The 25,250-nt window shown below is 43.7% G+C and overlaps 1 protein-coding gene across 3 annotated transcripts in view; it reads right to left on the bottom strand.

The window, feature by feature from the left end:
- The window catches only part of Ptprg (protein tyrosine phosphatase receptor type G), a 672,889-nt gene that overhangs the window by 15,485 nt on the left and 632,154 nt on the right, over positions 1 to 25,250 (bottom strand). For all 3 annotated transcript variants that reach the window (XM_050161098.1, XM_050161099.1, XM_050161100.1), the window contains 11 exons: positions 24,894 to 24,985; positions 17,584 to 17,680; positions 13,571 to 13,653; positions 13,246 to 13,380; positions 12,075 to 12,209; positions 10,042 to 10,214; positions 8,367 to 8,502; positions 7,684 to 7,830; positions 5,101 to 5,194; positions 4,191 to 4,267; positions 3,541 to 3,669 (listed from right to left, as the gene is read on the bottom strand). In XM_050161098.1, coding sequence (XP_050017055.1) covers positions 3,541 to 3,669; positions 4,191 to 4,267; positions 5,101 to 5,194; positions 7,684 to 7,830; positions 8,367 to 8,502; positions 10,042 to 10,214; positions 12,075 to 12,209; positions 13,246 to 13,380; positions 13,571 to 13,653; positions 17,584 to 17,680; positions 24,894 to 24,985 — 1,298 coding nt within the window. The remainder of the gene's footprint in view (positions 1 to 3,540; positions 3,670 to 4,190; positions 4,268 to 5,100; positions 5,195 to 7,683; positions 7,831 to 8,366; positions 8,503 to 10,041; positions 10,215 to 12,074; positions 12,210 to 13,245; positions 13,381 to 13,570; positions 13,654 to 17,583; positions 17,681 to 24,893; positions 24,986 to 25,250) is intronic.

The raw sequence follows: 25,250 nt of genomic DNA, 5'->3' as shown, positions 1-25,250 counted from the left end.
CAGAGACACCAGGATGGACGGAGGCTAGACTCTTCCCGGTAAGCGCACCTTGGGGTGCTTACACACATCATTAGAAATGGGCTAGTCCAGGTGCGAGAATTAGCCTGTAAGGGCTAGAGTTCATGGGCCAAGCAGTTCTTAAATGAATACAGTTTGTGTGTTGTTATTTCGGGCATGAGCTAGCAAGCGGCCGGGGTGTTGGGGACGCAGCCCCGCCGCTCTTATTTCAACAATACAAGAATTGATAATAACACTGAGTATCTTTGTACATACCTGCTTATCATTTATGTCATACTTGAAAACATTTTTGCCCACTTTTTAGAGTTCTTTATAAGTTTTGGGTGATAGCCACTAGATATAGGATGGGTACCATCTGTCTTGACAAATGAAGACACACTCAGAGATGTCCATAGACTGTCTAAATCACGCTGCTGATAAAGGGTACGAGACTGCACCTTTTTGGATAGGAGGCAGTGCACACACAGCAGGCAGAGGCCCTCGGTAAAAGGCATCTTTTATCAGACAAGCTAACCTGGTGGTGTCAGATTCAGGAGGGGGGTAACACAGAAGCCGTTCAGCTCTGGAACATGCAAGCTTTATGTGTCCATCTATTTTAAGTTTAAAAATAGAAATTCGGGCTTGGTACTTGAATTCTATCCCTGAAAAGAAAAGCCTAATGGAGGAGACCATGGAATGAGATTATGAGGCTTTATCCTCTTCCTCCTCTTTCTAATGCGCTCAACTGAGAAACTCCCACTTGCCTGCGGGAAGGAGGTTTGCATGGGTATCTTACTGAGAATGCCTACTTTACTATCCCAGAAGTCAGGGGTAAGATTCACAACCAAGAAGACTTTGTTTGGGCTCACATTGACGCATCAGAAATGAGCCAGCAGTCCAATGAGACTTATCACCCCTTCAAGCTTCAATATAGATTATTGCCAAGTACATTGTTATTTTTAAAGCTCAGCATAAGGGGAAGCAGATTAACAATTGGGTTTAGTCTATACAAAAGAAGTCTGGAACAACCGTGAGTTTTCTTATGCTTTGTTCGAGGAAATGGAAGTATGACCCTGTAAACGGATTCAGGATATATAGTTAAGATGAACAGAAACATCAGAATCCAACCACTACGCGGAAATTAATTTCTTGGTATTCTCTTTCCCCGTGCCTTCATACCTCTGAAAAAACAAGCCTGTACTATCAAAAGACAGAATAGGAATAACTGATGATATAGTTTGTTTAAAGGTGTCAAAGAGATCACAGGCAGGAAAAAACACTCCCATATACAGACATTGAATTAGGAGTAATTAGGGATCTTGAGAGATTGAACAATTAAATTCACCTTTGCCCAGAGGGAGCTTGAGCTTGCTACACAGCACCAAAGCTGACCTTGAACTCCTGGTCCTCCCAGTCTCTCGCTCCCCAAGTACTGACATTTATAGGCATATGTCACAGACAGTTTTATGTGGTACTGGGGATGAAACCCAGGCTGCAAATATGCTAGGCAAGCACTCTATCAACTGAACTCCAGTCCCAGATCCAAGAGTGACTTCTTATTTCAACAGGCGTGTGTGTGTGTGTGTGTGTGTGTGTGTGTGTGTGTGTGTATACTTATACATGCACTATCTGTTAATTTGAGACAAATTCCTTAACAATGGCAATTTGGTATTTAGTAGTAATGTAACTATTTTTTTTTCTGGATTTTTGGCTGCTCTACCCCCAGTAATGGCTACCATGAATGATGTTTATTGATCACCTGGCATTCTTTAACTGACAACTTCCTGGCTCCCCCCATCAATGGCCAACTTTGGGCCCAAAAGGAAAATCCCACCTCCTTCTCTACCCCTCCCTTCTGTCCTGTACCTACTCCAGCTTGTAAGATCAAGACAGGCTGACTCCCACAGAGACCCTCTCCTCGGGTTCCCCTCTAAATAAAGACCCGCAGAGTCTTACACTGCTTGCTCTGTTGTTCATCATTCCTTCTCACTGATACATTTATTTATTTATTATTAGATCTTTTTTCAGATAGCACCTCATGGAGTACCGGCTAGACTTTGTAGCTGATGGTAACCTTGAAGTCTTGATCCATCTGTTTCAATATCGCAAGTTCTAGAGATTACCTAGATATAAATATATAATACTATCTAGATATGAGTATCTAGACCTAAAGATATGAACATCTAGATATAAAAGTATGAGATTATCTAGATATAAAGGAATTGATAATACTGTTTTTTAATTAGATTAGTGACTTATAAGCCAATTAAAAATTAGAGTGCTGTATAGTTCTAGTGGTAGTAAAAAGACAACAAAATGATGTCAACTTCAGGTAGTCTTGTAGCCTGGCTGCAGAGAGATCCTGAGATGCCACAGTCCACATCAGTCATTGGATTCTATCTGGTCAACATGGTTCTCTTTGTTGGGTCTAACTGTTCCCTAGCTTTCCCAGACAAATGAGCCCTGGGAGGAATCTTGGTGGTGAGTGGCCTCTGTTAACTGACTAGAACAAAATACTGACTCACCCAGGAAATGAACGTTTCAACCCTAAACGCCTTCCATTTCCATAGGCCAACTAGAATGGGCCGCTTTCACAGCTAATCTGAACACTTGGACTTTGGTTTTCAGCTTAAAGCTTCTCAACCTCGCTGCCATCCCGTCCTACAGAAGCAGCCTTGGGTTCTGAAGCTAGAGCACAGATTTTTCCTATTGGCTGGGCAAATGGCCAAATATTGTCATTCAGGCTAGGGGTTCAAGCACAGGCTGTTCTTCCTTAATTAGAAACTTTTGTTTAATCTTGTAAGGCTCCATATTCACAGAATACCTTTTTAAAGATGCACCTAATTCTGAAACATATATATGCATGAGATATAAACAGAAACATGGAATTCTGTTTTTAAATGTGCTTTCCCATCTCCTCTATGGAATCTTAACAGAGAAGGACTAAGGGACAGAAAAACTAGTGGCTTAAACCCTCTCCATAGGATGGATGTAAGCAGCCTCTCCTCGATCATCTCCGCTGTGGACTTGACTGTGGATGGAAACACTACTAGCTCTTAGCTGAGACCCAGTGCTCTGATGTGGTACGACGGGACCAAGCAAAATGATTAGCGTGGACTTTGAACGGGCAGATGACTTAGGGACAAATTCGAATTGAATTACCATGGTATGCTCTTGGACAGGGTCACTCCTTCATTCTCCAGCTATTAAATAACTTAATTCATGCAAGGTAAACACAGTCACATATACCATACGTGAAGTCAGTTACCCATTTTCCGAAAGTACCATGCACTGGCTAAGAAGTCAGCGTGAGGTCATATGAGGGAGTTTCCTAAAAGGATGTTTTCAAAGCCTGTATCCAGTACAGCGTGGTTGAAGACCAGTAAGAAACAGCACAGGGGAGTCACGATTGAGGGGCAGTCCTACGTGGAAGGCGCCCTTCTTAGCATATGCAGACACAGCAGCCCATGGCAAGGTATGACGGTAACGCATGTTGGTGGCTTCGTGGGCTTGCTGACGGGCAGCAGCTGTGTCCCTACTCACCAGGCTCTGGTTGTCTGGCAGCATGACGATGATCTGTGCGTTGTGATCCCAGATCATCCTCCAGAAATCTTTCGTCGTGTGCGGCAGAGGGTGCTGGGTTATAATGAATTCGTTGCTTCTGTAGTAGCCCTTGGGTGAGGGAGAGGGGGGAGCAGTGACTACGGATGTTATCGCTAGCACTCTGGGGTGGGAAAATACGTTCATGCAACAAGGCAGCATTATTTTGGCTACACTAAAAAAAAAAAAAAAAAAAAACGGAGAGAGGCACTCGGTCCGCATGGCTAATTTTAAGTTGTACTTCTGTGAATATTATGCAGGAAATTTTCTCTCCACATGCAATTCACTTCCAAGCTGCCCCTGCTGTTTTTACTTAACAGCAATTTCAACACGTATTTAAAGGCTAGTTGGGCGAATTAACAATAAAATTAATTCCTTAAGAAGCCTTTTGCTTAATTTAGATTTTTTTTTTTTGTATTCCCACCCTTTAGGCATCTTTTGTTAAAAAGTTCCAAGCACAGAAATTTCTGTACTTTTGATGTTACACATTGAGAAATTACTTGGAAAAATGAACTCAGTCCCAGGGGTGGTATGTACTCCTTCATTGTAAATACAGCCAATTAAGCTGAAAGGTGTGAACGGTTGACTCTCACCATGATGTAAGAAGCATTAATGTAATCTGTTCCTTTCATTCCGGGCAACGGTGCAAGTCCCACTCGAGCGCGCTCGGCTTATCATATGGAAAGAAACAATAACACCACATTTGCCTGATTGTTCAAAGGAAACCGCAATTCTTCCTAGGCTCTACTCTGGTGAATGGCATGACTCCCCGGCTCCTTGCTATGGCTGATTTTATTTAAACACGCTTAAGGGTTGTCTGGTAAGGAGGGTATAAAATGAAAATTTCCCTGGGGACACGGGTCACACACTATAGGATAAGAATTGAACTGTAGGAAAGGCTTTCATAGCGTAAGGGCGTAAACGCGGAAAAGCGTTTCACATAACCTGACCCTGGTTTTTTATGCCTGCTACAGTGTCGCCAATATACTGTACTTTGCTCTTCTCTGGCAACATCTCAGTGTCCTTCTCTGCATGAAGGGTGTAGAGAGCAGTGACCCTTTTCAATAGAGATAACCAATATTCAATATTCATTATCCAACGATCAACAAATGCCCGTGTTTATGGGGTTTGCAAAGTATTCCCTGCTAAGTCCTAGTTATGTATACAAGCGTCACCAAAGACCACTAGGGCCCAGCTCTCAATAGCTAATTTAATGATGCAGTTCTAATGAGTCCAATTAGTCCAGATTAATCGAAAACCCCAAAGTCTTAATGCCAACAGGGATGCTAGCTTTATCATCACTTTCTCAGGTTGAAATATGGTGGCATTTTGAGGCAAATCAAAACTAGGTTTCATGTCAGATAGGTCAAGCGACCCGCCGGTGTCTAAAGTCACTGCTTCTCCATGCCTTTCATCGGACCGATGACGCCATGTCTTGCACAATACGTAAATCTAGTTTTAAAATGTCCGCTCACCGAACGAACCGCGAAGCTAAAGTCTCACCTGGGACGACGGAAGAGTTCCTGTTCTTCTCCTTGTTACACTCCTTCTGGGCACTGAAGCATTCCACGTATTTTGCATTACACTGAGTGATGAGCTGGGAAGGAGCAGCAGTTTGGGCGTTAGTCCAAGGGACACTCGCTAGTGCCTGCTTGAAACTCTGGAAGACTACATTAATCACCATCCAGACTATTAGGCAATAAGAATATTTTTGTACCCCAAAGAACGTTCATGTTTCACTCATGGGCCTTCTCTTGCTGGCTCGGCTGTGTCCTTAACTTGTGTCTGCTGGCAGACCCTAGGGGTCGGGAATGAAGGTACCGTGCATGGGGTATTTACTGAACACTGTGACTTTTCTGTCGATGGCAATGCTATTGGGAATTTTGTCTACAATTCTTCAATAGCATACATGAGTCAAATCTATACCGCACTATTACTTAATTTAATTAAGATATAATCATACCTCTTGAAGATAAAGACTTGGACAGATTCTCTGCACATTTCTGTCAATGGCAGGCTTTTACTTTTACATGGCAGAAGTGTTTCGCTTCCAGTTTATGTAAGTAGGCTGAGCAGCTTTCTGTGTTCTGTTTTAGTTTTTCAACTCTGACATTTTAATACATGTCTATAATATATTTTAGTCATTTTCACCCCCTACAACCCTCTTACCATCCTCCTGGTGATGTTGAATCTTCTTTTTTGTCACAACAAATTCCCCTCCTGGTGTGTTTAATTAGTGTTACTTGCACAAGCATGAGTGGAAGGTTATTTAAGCTTCACCAGTGACTACGCCACTGAAGAAAACATCAGTGCTGTTAAGTGTATGTATTATGTGGTGTTACATTGTATTAATACAATGTTACCATTGTATTACACGGTGTGATCAGCACAAAGGAGAGCAGGCATTCTATCTGTATGAAACACATGAGGACAATGTCTCCAGGCGCTTTACTGCCACTGTACTGGGCCGTAGATGGTCTTTTCATTTTTTGAGTTTCTGCAAAGGGCTAATGTTTTAAAAAGAGCCAACTGCCTGGCTTCTTTCCAAGTTTTGAAAGTTTCTTCTGTAAAACTTTCTTTTAAAAGTGTACACAAAGAAACACAGATCAAGAGCTAATGTTTGGGAGCAGTCTGTCTGTTACTTGTCTATCTTTTAGCACATATAATTAGATATCTTAGGTACAGAAATCATGGCATGATGGTATTTTTACATATCTTTTTGTGCATGAAACAATGATTTCATGGTATGGAACTTCCCTTTCTGACGTCATGGAGGCAATCACAAAGGTTTAGATTCGGAAGCATTTTGGAGTTTAGATTCTTAATGTAGGGATGTTTATTATTCTCTGAGTCTATTTTCTGGCCCTTATGTAAATAGGCTTTCATTTGTGTCGAGACAGACAAAATGAGATGAATTTGTCCTCCTTTTGTTTTCACATTCAAACTTTCCCTAAACTCTGAAATCGTCAAATATACCAGAAATGAAAAACAAAGGGAAATACTTAAAATAACTTTGGTATGCCATGTTTTGTGATACCCACTTTTCACATTTAAACGAACACTGTGCTGTCTAATCACCTCAAGTGGTTTCACAGTTGTTAGGCTGTTTAGAGGAGAACAGGAAATCTGAAATTGGTGTTGTGATTGTACTCAGTAAAAATTGATTTGTTTTCATTTCATATACCACTTCGTATAATTTGTTTGGCTGTCTCATTTCTCCAGCGGAGATTCCAATGAGGGTTTCAGAGTCTAGGGCAAGTTTTTCCCGTGAAAACCTGAACTGAAGCCATTCCTTCCATTCTGCTATGGAGTGAGGAGATTGCGTGCAGAACATTGTGCAAAAACTAGAAAGGCAGGGAGGGGCTAGGAAAGGGGGAAGCACTCAGGCGATGGGAAGACCGTGTTGGAAAGAGACAGTTAATGTCTTTGGTAGTCTCATTCCTTTTAAACTACCCACGAGTCTCAACAAGCACTGGGCCTTGTGTTCCATTACAATGAGTGAAGCTTATCTCAACTATGTAGCAACTCCTTTAAGTTTCCTGATGGCCTTCTGATTTTCCAAAGACGCCTATTTTGATCACAGTATGTACCCAGATAGTCACTCCCCTCCCCTCTACTTTCTCTTTCTGATAGGTTCTCACTCTACAGTACCAGCTGATCTTGAACTTGTGATCCTCATGCCTCGGCCTGAGTGCTGGGATTACAGGCATCTGCTACCACTCTCGGCTCACACAACCATTCTCAATAAAAGTACTACTGAATACTTCTGAGTATTCAGGAAAAAAAAAAACCCACAGTATTTTGGGGGCCAGAAAACTGACTGGAAGTCTTAGGTCAACGGGCTAGAGGATGGTGTCTATGTTCAGATAAAGTCATCAACAGCTCAGAGAAGATAAAGTGCTGTGCCACATCTGCTTGAACATCAACACACACACACACAGTCGGAACTTCCTTTTATATTACGCTACAGAGTGAAAACAGTAATCTATTTCAGCATCTATCTGGATATAAAGAAGACATAACCCAAATCCAGGGCATTTTCCACCGATTCCCTGTCTTTACTGAAGGCACCGTGCAGAGCCCCACCTTGAACTGCTTTTCCAGCCGCGTCCTCCCTCCTACTCCCGGAATGAGGATGCTGTTCACGTAGCTGTGCAGCTGATTTGAAGACACTTCCGTCTCCTTTCCGAGAATGGCTTCCAACAAGGCATCATGGATGAAAATGTACTGCTCCTGCAAAGACGAAATGTGGCGGTCACGGAGGGGATCTGCTTGGGGACAGCTACCATTCCCAAGGTTGACTTGAGCCCAACACTTCCCTGAACAGGAACCTACGGTGCATTTCTCTGCTGTTGTCGCTAGACGGTGACCCCAATATTCGCTTGCTGATAAGCCGTCATTTACTTTGCAGTAGAGACCTGCGTTGAGTTTAGCTCTGTATTTCTCCACCCTGTCTAGACCAGGAGGTTTGATAATTAGCACACAGCTGCAAACACATGTTCACTAAAGGGCTCGAGATCCAACTTTTGCTACGTGTTTGCCAGAGAGTAAGCTTCACTCCCTGGGATCGGGAGCATGACTTGACCTAACTGAAGCTGACCCCGGTGTCTAGACAGTAAGACGGTGAGGGAAAGCTGTGATTCAGAAAGAGCGTCATCTCCAGAAACCTCGAGCACAAGCTCACACATTTCTTCAAGTTCTAAGGCAATGCATCTTTCTCTTCAGCTCGCGCTAACCTGAGCTGGAACGTCCTGACCGCCACTCCTTACCTCCGTCTGGACGAGGTAGTTACGCTGTGTCCTGATGTGCTTCAGGAATCCCAGGACGTTGACGGTACTTTTGTCCTTTATCTGCTGCAGCATGCTGTCGATGACAATGTAGGTGCCTGTCCTGCCCACGCCGGCGCTGGAAGAGATGAAGGCACTCAGTCGGCGTTTTCAACCATTGACCGAAAGATGAAAAAATGTAAAAGCTCCCACGCTAAGAAATAGCCCGTTTTCCTGATGGCTTACTAGAAATGACCTAGACTATTCTATTCATATAGATATCGCCTGAACACTTTGCACCATCTAGCCTCGATGAAGAACACAGAATGCCTTTTACTCTACGAGGACAATTGAGACACAGGGGCCACCTCAGCTTTCCCTGCAGGTCTAAGGGAGGAATGGAGCTGGAGGCACCGGATAGCAGCCATCTTCACCCACGAAGCAGTCAGCTGAGGCCAGGGCAGGTAGGTCCTATGGCTCTTACTGAACCTGGAAACTTACCCTTTGACTAAAATCCCTTTTCCATACAACCTTCTCTGCCTGCCTCTGCTTCATGCAACTAGTATCAGTGGTAGAAAATCCTATGATGGGGGTATTTACCTTTTAGTAAAGGAGAATGCTATCCCCAGAAAATTTGGCTTCCTGTAGTTATTTTTCCTAATTCCTATTTTACAAGATAGCCAAGAAGCTCTGGAATCTGTAGTACCGAATGGCAAGCTTGTTTTGGGAGGATGCCTCCAGGAGGTTCCTCATCGAGCACAATACCCAGGCAGTTTGGCAGACTGTTTTTCATTGGTAGTTGCAAAATGGGTTAGCAAAAAGGTAGCGTTCTCATAAGGCTTTAAACGCGGGATGTGTCTCAGTTCCTGCAAATGTCTTGTTTTGTTAAAGCATATTATAAGAACAGCCCCACAGAAATGCTTAGCAAACGCTGTGGAGCTATGCAGTGTTAGCCACAGAATAAGTAACTTGAACACTAAAATAGAGGAGGCCATGGCTGCACTTTCATGAACACACGAAACAGGCAGTGAAGACATCTAAACAACCATCCAAAGTTGTTTTAGTTTGTTCAGAGAAAACACAATTTTTTTCAAGAGTTTTTGTTCAGAGAAAATTCTAGCTTGTTCTGAGAGAAGACAATTTTTTTTAAGAGTTTTGTTTAGAGAAAATATGAACTTTTTCAAGCATTTTTGTAAGAGGTCGTTTATGTAGCACATATAAGTTAGAAAACGGAAAAAACCTTTTATCCATGTCCTAAATACATTTATATTCCAATCTTCTTAGGTGGAGCCGACAGTTTCCCTACAGTTGTAGGAGCTTACCAAGAACATTTCAGAAAAACTAGATATTAAATCAGTTTTTCCTCGGAGCTACACAGCTCTTTTTTTGACTTCTTTTTCGGATGATGCTTCCATGTGACGAAATTATATAATTGCACCACGCTTTCCCACTGCCGTGTTCATAGAGGACATGGGCCACAGGAACTCTCTCTATGCTTTGTTTGAGCACAGGTGGAATTCACAGGGCTCCAATCCCCAGCTTCATCTCACCCTGCACACTGGCCCTGTCTGCACTGCACCAGCACGTGGCCCACATCCCCACTCTGCCCGCTGGCCCTACCTGCAATGCACCAGCATTGGCCCACACCCCCAGCTTCATCTCTCCATGCTGGCCCTACCTGCAGTGCACCAGCACGGGGCCCATGTCTGGTACCCGCGCCGCTGATGATCTCCGCACAAAGGTCAGGACTGGGAGGGTGTACTCAGGGACTCCCATGTCAGGCCACTGTGTGTAGTGGTACTGAATCACTGTCCTCTCGTTCTGACGACCCTTGGGGTTCCCCTTCTGGCCCTGGAGGGAAGTATAAAAGACACCTTGAAGCTTGAGGGTTAGCTCCTGGATGAGAATAGTACAAAGTTGTCAGGAAACATGACCTTGGATCTCAGTTCTCAAATTATTTCCTGTTTGTGATCGACTTCCATGTTGCATGGCCACATCTACAGCGCTCAGAAGAGAAGTGTAAAATTGCTCCAAGAATGAACCTTGAACAACACCAGGCTTTTGGACTTAGACAATATAGAGCACTTTGAACTCTCCCACAAAGCCTGCTTTTCCCAACTTGCTACCTCCCATTTCTTCCTTATACTCAGTCTGGATACCCCGAGCCAGGGTTCCTTACTGCCACCCACTCTCCAAGAATCAAGGGAAAGCCAGAAACGTGGATAGAACCTGGCACTCTAGATCCTGGGGTCCAGCCTCGCTTCTCTGTCACTCTCACAGGTGACTTCTACTGAGTGGGTATAGGAGCCAACTTTTTCCAATCTCACCAGTCCAAGTGGATGACCTGCTAGGCACTGGTCAAACACAGATCACCCCCAGTTCCTACTGCTTTCTCTCACTTAAGCTATTATCAAAGCAGGGTAACTGGACCTGTGTAAGTACGTGATGGACACCTAGGATCTCTCTAAATTTTAGAATGATTATTGATTGGCTTGAATCACCCAGAAGCTCAACATAAAGACCACGCACTGCTGCAGATTTAAAACAGTGCCTAGCGCTAATCATAGCCCCACTGAGGAAGGGCTGCTAACCCCGGGCTATCGGTGGGCTTTAGAGCTGCCTAAATGTGGGTTTTCTTAGGACTACATTCTCTGAGATGCCAACAGAAATCAAACGGCACTGCTTCAGACAACTGTCAGACTCAAGACTGTGTCGCGACTGTACTTTCTCACCGAGCTGCTATTTAGATTCCAAAATATTGCTGTGGCGACTCTTGTTGTGACAGGGGATTTGTGGGGGAAAGAAACTGAGATAACTTGAAAGCAGTATTTCCGCTTCGTGATTCTTGGAATACTACGAGTTCATAGAAAAAGATGGTACGGGTAAGTCACATGACCAAACACGGACTCAAACATGACGGTCACTTGTGTTCATTGTCCCTTCCTAAAAGCGGGTACATATGATGTAGCAGCCTCTTTCCATTCTTCATGAACAGCGGAAGATGAGTTTTAAATACCCGTTTTGCAGGACTAGAATTCCTTGGGATACACTTTGGGAAACCCTGCAGTGAAGTTGTCAGGAAACAGCAACCAAGGGACAGGTACCATGGGACGTGCTGTATTCTCGACTTCCGACGACACAAAGCCAGGTTTGTGAAGACAGAGGAGCCAGCCAGAGCCCCTAACGAGTCTCATGCACTTTGCCAACACCTTTCACGTGACACACAGACATTGGGCAGAGAGGTACAGGGCCACAGAACTCGGTGGGTAGAGCCCTGGGTCGCATCCCTAGCACTAGGTAAACCTAGTAGTGTAGTGGAAGCTTGGAATCCAGTGCTCAGAGGTGTAGATGGGAGGACTCACTTGAGGAGCTCAGTTAGACAGCCACTTTGAGGCCAGGCTGAGCTCTATTTATTTTTGAGACCCTGCAAGAAAGAAAGAAAGAAAGAACGAAAGAAAGAGAGAGAGAGAGAGAGAGAGAGAGAGAGAGAGAGAGAGAGAGAAAGAAAGAGGAAGGAAGAAAGAGGAAGAAAGGAAGAAAGAAAGAAAAAGGAAGGAAGGAAGGAAGAAAGAAAGAAAAAGAAAGAAAGAAAGAAAGAAAGAAAGAAAGAAAGAAAGAAAGAGAAAGAAAAAGCTGTGGAAAATGCCCTAAAAGCTTGGATCGCCCTCGGTGTGCAGGCGTCCCCAGACAGCTCGCCCAATGTGCACACACCTTTTTCACTTTTGCGTTTCTGACTGAAAAACGCCGGACAGTATAGCAGGCGTGTACTTTTGTGCTCTTCAGGGTGACAATGATGTTGCCATACTCCTCGCTATTCTCCATCGGCCAATACTGATCACACTTTCTCTGCGAAAAGGAAAAAGGGAGGGTTTTCAAACAACGGTATTAAGACACAGATAATAATATTCAAGATTTTTTTTTTAACTAAAAAAGAAAAGTATAGGCCGAAATGCTTAAAGGTTAGTGTGACCTCTGAAGAAGTTCATGACTTGGGATAAGTTTGTGCAACATTATCTGAGAAATGGGCCAGTAAATATGATCAACACACGAGAGAGAGGAGAGAGGAGAGACAGAGAGAAAGAGAGAGAGAGAGAGAGAGAGAGAGAGAGAGAGAGAGAGAGAGAGAGAGATATTAAGAGGGAACCTTGTACAAAATATGAGTAGACTGTGATACACAATAGTTTTAAGTGCCATCTGGGCTTGGTTTACAAAAGCCAGGTTGGTAATCTGTTACAAGACTGGGTCATCAGTAAAACCGGGACTGCATAGTCAAGGGTCCTGAGACACCCGATCAGCACCATCTCCACAAACTAAGAATACAGCGCATTCAACTACACTTTTCATGATGGTCATCACGTTAGCCTCTGTTTTCCTGAGTGTCTTTCTCACACCAAGCATTTCCCAACATCCCTGGTTTCTGCTATCTTTTATTCTGTACATTCTTTCTCTTGCTAACCTGTTTCTCATCTCAAATAGGGGCTTCTATAAAATTTCCACACTATAGGATGCACTCATTTGTCACTGCACCACTAAAACATGCCTGCATAGCCCTACAGCATGCCTACATCATCAGTGTAGCCCTACAATACGTCTGTGTTATCAGTGTAGCCCTACAACATGCCTACATCATCAGTGAAGCCCTACAACATGCCTACGTCATCAGTGTGGCCCTACAACATGCTTACGTCATCAGTGTGGCCCTACAACATGCCTATGTTTCATATTAATTTGCACTCGTGATGCCTTAGCTCTTGCAGAGAACATGAGCAAGCCCATGTGCAGAGAGAGCAGGTCTATTCTCTACACTGTGTAGTTTCCTTCCCACAGCAGGTGTTTAATTCACTTTCATTCACAAAATCCAAAGAGAGTAAGAGGCTCTTACCCTTCCTTTTTCCACAAGGTTTGTAATCATGATGATGATTCCCGTATTTTGTTCCCAGATCATCCTCCAGAAATCTTCGAATGTAGACTTTAGAGGTCCCTGGGTGGCAATGTAGGCTTTTGCTTTGTTGTAACCCTTCAAAGATGACACGGCACAAAGTGAGATGAAAGTGGTATCACGGAAGACCAGTTAATAATTGAAGTACCTTCTAAGTGGCACAGGCCATGTTTGGAGTGACATTTCCGTGTAGTGGTGCAATACACCCACCCACCTCCGCCACAGACTTCCATTCTCTAAAACAGGCGTAAGAGCTTTTCTGACTTACATCGACATAATTTGCGTTGATGTAGTCGCTGTGCTTAGAGTCTTTTCCTGGTAAAGGTCTTAACTTCACCCTGCTGTGATCATCTACAGAGAATAAAAGACAAAAACAAAATGTAGAATTAGAACAGCAACAACCGGCAGCATCCTTAACACACACATGGCAACCAGGTGCTGCGACGAACAGCTACTGAGTAGAGCTTCAATGCCATCCCAACACTGCACGGGCGCAGCTGCCCCAGAGAGGGCCCGAGGAGCATAAATAACAGTCTTTACTAGTTTTCATGAAACTGCTAGAAATTGCACAATATGCCAAAATTTCATTTTTCTATTTCAAAAGAAAATTCACGGGCTTTTGATTATCCATTCTTTCATCCTCTTCCTAGTACTATAAATTTAGAGAGAGAGAGAGAGAAAGAGAGAGCGAGCGAGTGCACAAGAACACAAGACACAAGAACTCATGAGGCTGTGTGGATAAGGATGTTGGGAAAAGTTAGAGGAGAAAAAAAGTATGATCAAAATATGTTGTATGAAAAAAGTTTAAACAATGTTTTTATGAAGTGACTTTTGATGAAGTTGATAAAGTCTGTAGGGTATTTCACTGGTCTGTGAGGTTGAAGTCGAGGCAACTCCCCAGGACCAAATGAAGGGAACGAACCAGAGCTTATCCTATATTGTGAATCTGGCACATTCAGGACCTGATCCTACTTGTTTCTGTGACAGTTCTTTGGTGTCCTTTGCTATATAAAGTCATGAGCAAAGGGGTAGATGAATGTGGCAGGCAGTATGCACAGAATATGAGTGGCTAGAAGATAAAAACCCAACTCTCTGAACTTGTACAGCAGAGATGATGGTCTTCCAGCAAAAAACTTTCAGTTGGGCATGGTGGCACTCAGGAGGCAGAAGCAGGTGGATCTTTGTGAGTTTGAGAACAGCCTGATCTACACAGCAAGTTCTAAGCCAGCCAGGGCTACACAAACGGACTCTGTGTAGACAAACAACACAATTCCTGTGTGTGTCATACAAATGCTGCACTGGTTTTCTCTCGTAGTCTGTCACCTACTTTCTGACTGCTGCGTGTTAAGGATGACATTATGTGTGCCCTTGCCCGACTCTTAAAAATCGGTATGTCTATAAACAAAGGTTCAGTTCTGAGCCACCATGAATGGGTCAGCCAAAAATTCTGTTAAAAGTTGATTCATACAGAGATGAGAAGAGAAAGAAAACTTTTTTTTTGCACTTTTTCCCTCCTCTTTACTCATTCACATAGATGAGACCAATAGTTCTACTCAAGAATAACTTGTTCTTTTATAAATTAGGACAAATAAAACTATCTCTATTCATAAACAATATGACTCAATATATATAAACTCAGAGGGGTTTCCCCCAAATGATCTTTTAGAATGACGGGGTCTAACAGGGCTTCATGAAACACAATCAATATACAAACATCAACTGTATGTCTTTACACCAAGCATTTTCATTTGCAACAAGCATCAAAAAGAATAAAATGTGGTGGACCAAGAGATGGCTCAGTGGTTGAGCACACTTCTTGCTCTCATAGAGAGGACTGGAGTGTCAACCCAAGTACCTACAAGGGTGCTGTCTGTGACTTCAGTTCCAGGGGAATCTGATGCCCTCTTCTGGCCTCTGTGAGCACTGCATGCACATGGTGCAGACATCCACACAGGCTCATATAAATAACTAAGGAGGGGGACTTGGTTGGGGGAGGGGGAGGGAAATAGGAGGCAGTGGTGGGGAAGAGTCAGAAATCTTTAGTAAAGAAAAAAAAATCTCCAAAAGCAAAAAAGAAAACCTCAAAACAACAAAGCAGGAGTAAACTTCACAGAGGAAGCCAAAGCTTGTGCAATGAGAGTGTAAACCACAGTTGAAAGAAATAGGGAGGCCTAAGTGAAAACCATCCACCTTCACGAAGGCCCCAAGGCAATACTGAAATGGCAATGGTTCTCAAATCCATCCCACACTCAGTTCAATCTCCATCAGAATCAGGAAGTACGAGTTTAGTGCTAAAATTCATATGAAAATACAAGGGACTGAGACAGCCTGAACAGGGGAATCTGAGTTTCCAATTTCTAACTTTGCCACCAAGTTGTCCATAATTACGGCAGTGCAGAGCTGGCAGGAGGATGAACGCGGACAGCACCAGGAATAGAATCCAGCGGCCAGAAGCAACTCATTACCTTACAGTAAGCTAACTGTCCGTAAGAGAGCTGAGCCAATTCATTGAGGAGAAAGCCCTAAATCTTAAACCACAGACAAGTAGATACCCATATGCAACAAAACGAAGAATAGCTCTTACCTCAGAACACATAAAACCACACGATCAAAATGGATCAAAGACCTAAACCAGAGTGCTGAAACCATGATAATTTCAAGATGAGAACACAGCAGTAAACTTGGCATGGTTTTCTTTCCTAATATGATTCTAAAACCATTACCACCACTACCAGGTTAAATTGGATATTGACAAAGTTTGGAAGATGGACTTTTGAAGATTTTAGAGAGCACAAGTAATAAAGATAGTCTGGGTGGTAGCAGTACACTCAGGAGTCAGAGGCATTTGAAACTCTGTGAGTTTAAGGCCAGCCTGGTTTACAAAAGCTAGTTCCAGGACAGCCAGGGCTACACAGAAAAGCCCTGCCTCGAAAAATCAAAACAATACAAAAAATGGGAAAAGATAATGCAAATGCAAAGAATAAGCAAAATATATGGAATCTCACAGTATAAAAAGTTCAACAGTAAAGAGATAAAATTTAGCTACGAACAAGTAAAAGATGAGAACAGACTTTTTCCCGAAAGAAGATATACAGATGGGCCAATGAGCGTTAAGCAATGTACTGATCCCACTGACCACTCAGGAAACCGCGAGAAAAATGTGCACCAGAGGTTCCCACCTCAAACCATCACTAAGACTCACCTCCCTCAAAAAACAAAAACAAAATAGGGTGCTTCTGTCAAAGCGTGAGGTCGCTGGACCTCTACGTCACTGCCAGTGAGAATGAAGCCCAGCAGAGCCACTCTGGAAAAAGCCAGTCAGCTCTTCTAAAGTTGAACACGGGTTCATCCATAAACCAGCAACTCTGCTTCTATGTATGTACCCAAGAAGGAAGGAAACATCTACAGAAAAGCCTTGTCTGCGAACGACTCTAATAGCATTGTTCTTAAGAGACCCAAGTTGGATAAAATCCAAACACCTAGCAAGATATCCCATATGCATGTAATTGGAGTATTAACAATGGAGTCACTGATACACAGTGCAACATGGATGAACTCTGAAAGGATGCTAAGTGTGAGAGGCCAGACACACAGGTTTCACATGTGAGTCCATCCACAGGGACTGTCCAGAAAATCCAAATAACGAGAGCTAGAAAGTAGTAATGGATTTCAGGGGGAAAGGGTGTCTGTTAACAGCCATGGGGTTTCTTGTTGCTAGAAATACTTGAATATTAGACTGTGGTTCCAACACCTGTGAAAGGACAGTCCCAATGGCGTGTAGACAATCTCAACATTTTATTCAAAAACTATCCATAGCAGTGTTCAAACTTTAAGCGGTCCAATTAAAAGTCTGTACAATGTGGTTCTTATTCCAGAAGGTAATGAAATTGGTCCCTCCATGTTCAAATCCTATTCCCCTGTAGCTCTAACTTTAACCCGTTCTGAAGTTGGGCTTATTCGATTCAGTTCTCCAAATCTGTATTAAAAAGACCCGCCTCCCACTGGTTAAAAACAAAGTCAGGATAGCCCCATGATATTCATGCTTTGTCTGCCAAGACTTGACATGACCTCAGCTCACGTGAAAATACAAAAGCTCGGAAGAATTTCTTTTGGTTAGCTTATGGCTCTCTCGGAGCTCTGACGGCCCACGCTGCATCTACCTCGTGAGAGACTGGCTTTCAAACACCAGCCTCTCTGGGTGGTGCAATTCTGACTCTCTGGCTTTTCCTGCGGCGCGAAGACTGAATTCTCCCACCGCTGAAGATCGTTTCAATTACTCACATGCTAAAATGTTGATATATCTGTTTTTGTGCTTGTTGTCTGGGTGATTGGAATGTTCTGCAGTGATGTTCATCTCAGCTGTACAGCGCTGGACTTCCTAAAGGAGAAGAACGACAAGGTTTTAGACACGCTGGAAACCAAGTGGAGCTGCCGCCACGTATCCCGCAGCGTTCTGTCAGCATAGGCTATGTATGTATATGCTGCACGCTGTAGCTGAATTCTTTCGGCCTAGTGACAGGGAAGCTATGAGACACTGTAGCACATACTACTCTGCTGAAACATGGTGAAGAAACAGACCGAGAGCGAGCCAGTCAGATCCAGGACAGCACATTACATGGGACAAAGTTTAACGTTGTCATTTTACGGTGTCCCTGCGCTTCATTCTGCAAAGCACTGTGACCTTTTACACTGGACACGGCCTCAATACTGATGCTTCCCATGTATCTTGATGGCACCGCTAGGCCGTGTTGAGTGACAGGCCCACGCTGTCTAGGTTTGTCTAAATACACTTTATGGTGCTTGTATTATGACGACACCACCCAATGTGGCACACTTCTTATTATCTGACCTCATCTTATGTGGTGCGACTCCTCCCTTCCTCTATACTCACACAGATATAGCTATCGGCCCAGTCCCTACAGTGCCACTGCTTCCTCGAACTCATTCAGATCTGAGAATTGCTGTAACGATCACAAACACAGGAACAGTGTGAATTAGGGATGGTCTCGTTCCTTACTAGCTCATCGCTCATCTACTTTATTCCGGTTTGTACCTGGAGTTGGGATGGTACAAAACGGTATCAATTTTGGAGTGCTGAGATACAAAAGAATATCTCTTTCTAAATAAGTCACAGTCTATAAGAGAAAAAAAAAGAGATTGTTAGCCAAATGTGATCAACACAGAAGAGGCCTGAAAAAAAAATTATGGGAACAAAAATAGAGGAACTGAGGGAGGCTTAAAATAGGACATGGCAATTCACTTGAGTCTTAAAGGAAGCACAGGAATTTCCAAGAAGGACAAAAGCACCAGGATTTGCAATGTGCTTGGAGGCCGCATGGCCTCATTTCATAGTTAGAACCCTCCATGCTGAAATGTCTATTTGACAGGACAGTCATGCTCGGCCGACCAATTATCTTGACTGGCTCAGACATCGTTTGTCCTGATGAAGTGTTGGCTCCGGATTTGGTCAACTGAACTTGCACTAGAGACACAGCAGCAGCAGAGGCAGCTCTGCACTACCGCCTCAGCCCCGGATAAAAGCCTCATCTCTTAGCTCAATATGAGGCTGCTGAAAAAGCCGGGTTCTTCTACCCTGGATGCTTCACACACGAAGAAATACTGGAGCCAACTAGTTAAGGAAGCCATTAGCAGTGCGTAGCTGCTACTAAGAGCAGGCGCAAGGTCACAAAAGTGCCAGGGGATGTTGTACACACGCAGATTATTGTGCTTCCCAAGGCAGCTGCGGAAGAGCTATGTATGTGTCCATAGCAGCTACATCAAGGGCAGTGATGTAGTGAATACAGGGGGCAGACTGTCTCATAAAACCTCAAAGTACTTCCTAGCGAGCAGTCCCCTCTCCACGAAGAGGAACTCTGCAGTCAAATAACCTAAGGTATAAAAATGAATGGTCATGATCTGTTCAGATTATTGAGTTTCCAATGCCTGGAAGCTCGTATTTAACTTTTTGTAACTGAAGGTCTTCCCAGCTGTCCCGGAAGACAAGACCCCGGAGGTGTCAAGCTGGTCCACATCTTCCGGGGAAAGCGTGCAATGGTGATTCTCACCTGTTTCCTACCCTACGAAGTGGGATAAATTCTGCTCTCTCCTGTTCTAGTTTTATGACTCAGTTTTGCAAACAGTGGTTTAAAGGGCCTGAAACCTTTTGGCTCTTTTCTCCAAAATGGAAAAAGAAAAAGTATGAGTACAAAGAAGATGGTGATGTTGATTATAGTTGGGTTATGGGGACCTGCCTTTTGGAATTGCCTTAAAAGCATGAGGTCAGTTTAAGGCAAAACACTTCACAAATGGATTTGTATCCTGAATAGCACCAATTCACTGTATACACAAATGCCAGGCACAAGTCAATACTCCACTGCTGGGTAAAAGCCAGCCTTTTGGGCAGGTACCCCTTTAAGACTGAGGTGATTGGAGAGCTTATATTAAGATATTTTAGCCTTAGTTCTTTAGTCGGAGATTCATTTTGTCTATTAATTCTTTTCTCTCTCGTACTATATGGATCGGACTACCCTAGCTACGGACTGGGGCTGACACTCAGATAGAATATAACGCAATGGACCAGGGCTGCTTCTATAAAGCAGTCTCTCAAGGCAGCCAGTCAGATTCTTTTGGTATCTAAAACCCCTGGCCAGATGTGTGGCCTCCATTCATGCTTCCAACGAATGGCATAAAACAAGGGAAGAACGTAAGTAATATTAGATCTGACTTTCTTAGCACTCATGGGGTCTGGCTACAGCCTTCAGATTTGGTCTTGAGGATAATAACGTCACCTGTAAATTCCTGCAGTATGACTTGGCTCATTCAAGAGCTGATATACCATCTGATCCTGGAATGATCCTTTGCTCTACCAGACTGGCATCGCAAAGTTAACGTGACTTTAATAGGCGTTAAAACTTTTTAAAGTGACCCTAGCCAGTGAAGTGCACATGGGAAACTTATCTATTTCACGCTTTAATGAGAGGTTTAAGATGAAGCTTGCTTGTATTTTACTGCCTATATTAACCTAGAATTCTAAAAGTAGATATCTGGATACTGACAGATACGTAACTCGCAGGGGAGGGCCAAGAGAAGACAAGAGGCTTAAAAGAAAAAAAAATTCGTTAAAAACAAAACATGAAAATCCTAGCATTTTGCTATCACTAGAATTCTTGGGGGATGCAATCGGCTGAATCTCCTGATTTGGAGATGTGGAGGGAGGAGGCCATCGGGAGAGCATGGGATGGCCTGCTAGCCTACCTTTCTGAGACACCACTCCAACAAACACTGCGTACACATCTATCAGATTACCCAACAAAGAGCCCTGGGGGAAAGTATTTTGGACCTGGTGTGTTAAGGGGCTAATCTACAGACAATGAAATGCATCGGTCATGACTAGTCCAGAGCTGGTCCAGTGTCCAAGAGAGAGCTGGTCCTCAAGAGATGAGGACCTCTGTGCCTTTCCACTTCCACCATCTTGGACTTGGCCATCACACCTGACTTTTTGCAATGCTGTGTCCTGGGCATGACTCTATTAGGCAGGGAGTTTTTGGTGGGTTCCAAATTACTCTGCCAACCTTTCAGGGAGGGTATTATCTTCTACCACTTCATGTTCTAACCTTAGCCTTAAACCCACATCTTTTAGAAAGGTGGCATGTTTTCCTGTCCTAGGCATGGCTGCCATTTATCTCTCCCCTCCCACAATCCAAATCCCTGGTCTCTGCTCCCAGGGGTTGCCCTTTTCCACCGCCCCACAGAAAATTCTTTTGCAGGCAGAAGTTTATGAAATTATCCCATCTTCTTTATAAAAGTCCCTACTTAAATAGGAATTTTTCGTGGTAATAGGGATTTAAAGCACATTTCTCTAATATTCAGACCAAATGCACGGTCTGCCATATGCTCAGCTCTTCAGGGACAGTTTCTGCCATTCTCCAGTCGTCTTTGTGTAGCGTTGCATCTCCTTCCAGGGACGTCCCTGCGTCCTGTTATCAGCAGCCACCGATGTCTCAGTTCATGACACAAAAGAATGGGGCCACTAGTCCCTCAGCGCATGGGCTCAGGTGGACAGAGCCTTATGCTCCTGATTTAAGATGAACAACGAGTGCCCATTTAGCCCAGTAGTTAATTGGAGGAGAGGTCATCCCCCAGAGGACTGTGTTAAGGGCCATGGACCTCTGGCTTCATCTCTGTGCCCAGCCTTTAAACTTCCAATTCCTCCAACCCCCAAGACCTAGTCCGCGGACCTCTGCAGCCTTCTCATGAATGTGCCGGACTGTACTTCTGCGCCTCCTAAGATTACGGGGGCAGGGAAAGCAATATTTAATATTTAATAATCAAGCCACTCTGGGATGCCACTGTCCAGGAAGCCCAGGGAACTAGTCATGGCCAGTTCAGGCAGCCAGGAGAATGGAACCAGGAAACGTTAGCCTCAAACAAGAAGCAGTAAGACTGCCACTGGCTGCAGAATCTTGGAGAGGCATAATGCCACCAGTCTACCGGCCGCTCACCATTTAACCGACAGCACTGTTTTCCGACATCACCTCAAGACAAAGACTCAAAGTTACTTAGGCTGCTCTCCCATTCCCCGCTTAAGCAACATCATTATTAAAATATGACAGTTGCTCGCTCTTTTTTTTTTTTTTTTTTTTTTGCCCAAGGCTGAAAAATCAAACGGTGCCACAAGGAGAATCACCTTCACTGGGGCACCCAGTCAACACGCACACTGTGGGGGAGCTCCGTTTCTGTTTTACCTTATTTCCTTTTTCATTTCTACTCTGGTCTCCTCCCAGCACCACCAGACTGAGCTCTTTTGATAAGGGATTCTAATTAATCTTTGTACGGAGAGGGAACAGTTGATACTCAGCTGTTTTACCTTGCCCGACTAACTATGAGCTTGAACGGTACTCTCCAGAAGACCAGTGATTTGATTAACTTGAGGCTTCTAAGGTTCAGATGTTGAGTAAGATTTCTGTAAGCCACACTGGGGCTAAAATGGCTGTAGAGTAGAAAGACTATGCATTCCTCACCTAATACATGTAGGAGAGGGTACCCTAACACCCTGGTTTTTTTTTTTGTTGTTTTGTTTTGTTTTTTTTTGCCAAGATACAGGTGCACGAGAGTCAAGGGCAAGCTTGTTTATTTCTCTTGACTCCAGCTCATTATAAGACATTACTTCTATGAGTCTGGAAGGCACTGGGGTTAACCACAGGGCTTGGGGTTTGACAGTGCTGGTCTCAACCCCGGCTGCCACCGTTTCAAAACCTGACCACCTAATCTTGCTTTGCCTATGGGTGATGTTTCCCCAACTTTAAAGTGAGGTCAGTGGGAGCCGAGATAAAGTAAAGGAGGGAAGTAATGCGCGGAGCTAACTGTGGGCCCTGGTTACTGCACACAAGTGATGGAAATCCGTGCAGGAGCTTACGACTCTCTGGCCACAATAGATGGTTTATTTTAAATATTTCATTGTTCTTTGTACTACATAAAATCTCATTTCCTGCCCTTACACAGTCAGCTACTACCTCTGCTTACTTCCTCACACGGCTTGTTGCTATCTTTCCTTGTTTAGCAAGATTACCAAAAAGGAACGATGCTTTTGTTTAAAAACGCTTCAAAGTTTTGCTGAGTTTTAAAGGTTGTGGTATACTGGTGAACTCCTAGTCTGTCTCATTCTCCCCTTTATGTTGCTGCTTTACTATTTTTTTTTTTTCAGGATTCTGATTTGAAGCAACTCCAGTTTTCAGTTCTCCCCAGGAGGAGCCAGGAGATGGTAACAGAATCACAGTGGCTGCTTCTACTTAGGTTCCCCGTCCCCTCCCGTGAACAACCAGCTCCTGGTACTGAAGCTGTCAAGATCAGTAGAGGTGATTAAACTGTTAGCTCACAGTATCAATATTTTTAGTATAGACACAGGATACAAATAAATGCCAGGATTTGTTCACGGGCGTGATTTTGATACAGCAAAGCCCATCTCTAAGTCAGATCAAGTATACAGAGGTGTAGCTGATTATTCTGAATAATTAAATGGTGTCAAAACCAGCTGTGATGAATAGCGTTGGGGTCTCAAATCATAAATAATTGAGAAAGCAGAGTTGCATTTGATCATCCTGATCAAATTCTGTCCTCCAGAGGATAAATGTTTGTCCTGAATACCATCAACATGGTTAAATGCCTCAATATTCTTGCTCGGTCATCCAGTCAACAGTCAATTGAGCTAAATCACTTTAACGCCACACACATTTGCTGTCCTCATGAATACAAAATGTTTGACTTAAGCCATGTTCTTTGTCGTGGACTAAGCACCTTTCTGGACCAGCATACAATAGCAGCATTAAATACTTGACGAGCTTTTGTTCAGTCTTCTCTCTACCACCTTTCCCATCATTTTTTTTTTCTCAATAAAAACCTAAACGCAGACCAAGTCAAAACACAAACGAAACAAAAACAATGCAAAACTCACAACAATAGCAACCTCAGAGAAAGATTTAACTTGAGATGTCAATATAATTGCCTTTCTGGTGACCTTTGGGAATTCCAAATTTGCATAGAGACAGGGGTTCTGCCCCCACTTTTTCTCGTTGTTCACATGAGATAATTGCACCTCAGAGCAGTGTGTGTCCACGATGGTCCCCGAGTGCTTCCTTCCCGTTTGTATTTGAGCCCCAGAACCAACTGTGTCAAGAGGCAGGCAAGAAAGGCTCTTTGCCATCATTCCCATTACCCACTAGGAAGGGAAAGAGGAAGAAACCCATTCGCCCCTGCAGCTCGAAGACAGCTGAGCTGCCATGCAAGCATGCCCTGCTCCACACAGCCCCTGCTGCCAGGGATGCGCCTCAGTAAAGAAAAGGGCAGTCTGTTTAATGGCTCCTCATTGACACCCTGTCACTGCTGAACTGGCACGGAACCCAGAGCTGGCAGAGGGGGACCTGCCAGTTCTCTACCTTGTTTCCTACACACCAGCTCTTAAAAATCACGAGGCTGTGCTAACTCCCGTCTTCTCTCCAAGAATTAATACACACGGAAACAACAACAGTCAATTAATAATTAACCCAGCACGCCATGGAGGTTTATTTATTTATTTATTTTAGCCTAACAACTTTAGAATGCAGGTGACATTAGCACCATCTTTTTAAGGATGAGGAAACTGGGGAGCAGAGATGGAGCCTTATGAAACTCACTTCTGGCAGAGCCAGCGCTTTCTCTGGTGCCAAACCTCCTGTCTCTACCATACCGTGCACAGCCCAGAAATGACACAGAATCAGGGAGCTCGGCAGTGGCACCGTGTGACTAGGCAGTGTGACTTCATCCTAGGATTAAGACGAAGAACTAGAAAAACCTATCCCCAGTAATTGTCCTCTTGTTAACCTCTATGTCCTGTCTTCCACAGATGAGCAGGGGGCCAGACAGGTGAAACGAACTCCCTCTTTCTACATCTGGCTCGGAAAACATTGATGAAAACCATCAATGAGAAGAGAAAGACATCTCTGGCTGGCAGAGTTATTGTTCTGATAGGTTTAGAATAAATGCACTTCCCACTGTCAAAAATCCTTATGAGATAAAAATAAACTTTCTCAAAATTAGTTTCCAGTCTTGAAACATACCTCAAAATCTTCTGAGAAGCCATGCTGGCTATTAGAATAGAGCTCGCCGATGTGTTTAACAAACTGTTTGACGGGAATGGCTTCCATGTCGTCTGCAGGAAGAAAATCAGACTCAGGTCACACAGAATATGTTCATAAAACCAACGGCACGGGAAAAGCAAATCCTACACAGGAAAAACATTTGACGAAAATGATAAAATTCTATCAACTGAAAGAAATTTCTGAAGAAAGGTCTGGGACTTCATTTTACATCAAGATCTCATTAGGATTGTGAGTTGCTCTTAAGCCAGGCTAAATAAGGTATTTCAAACACACACACACACACACACACACACACACACACCTCTGCTTTCACTT

Source organism: Alexandromys fortis, unplaced genomic scaffold (assembly GCF_014885135.2).
Source record: "Alexandromys fortis isolate MF-2015 unplaced genomic scaffold, M_Fortis_MF-2015_v1.1 scaffold_123, whole genome shotgun sequence".
Taxonomy (NCBI): Eukaryota; Metazoa; Chordata; class Mammalia; order Rodentia; family Cricetidae; genus Alexandromys; species Alexandromys fortis.
The sequence above is the reverse complement of the archived record's forward strand: the minus strand, read 5'-3'. Positions and strand labels throughout refer to the sequence as shown.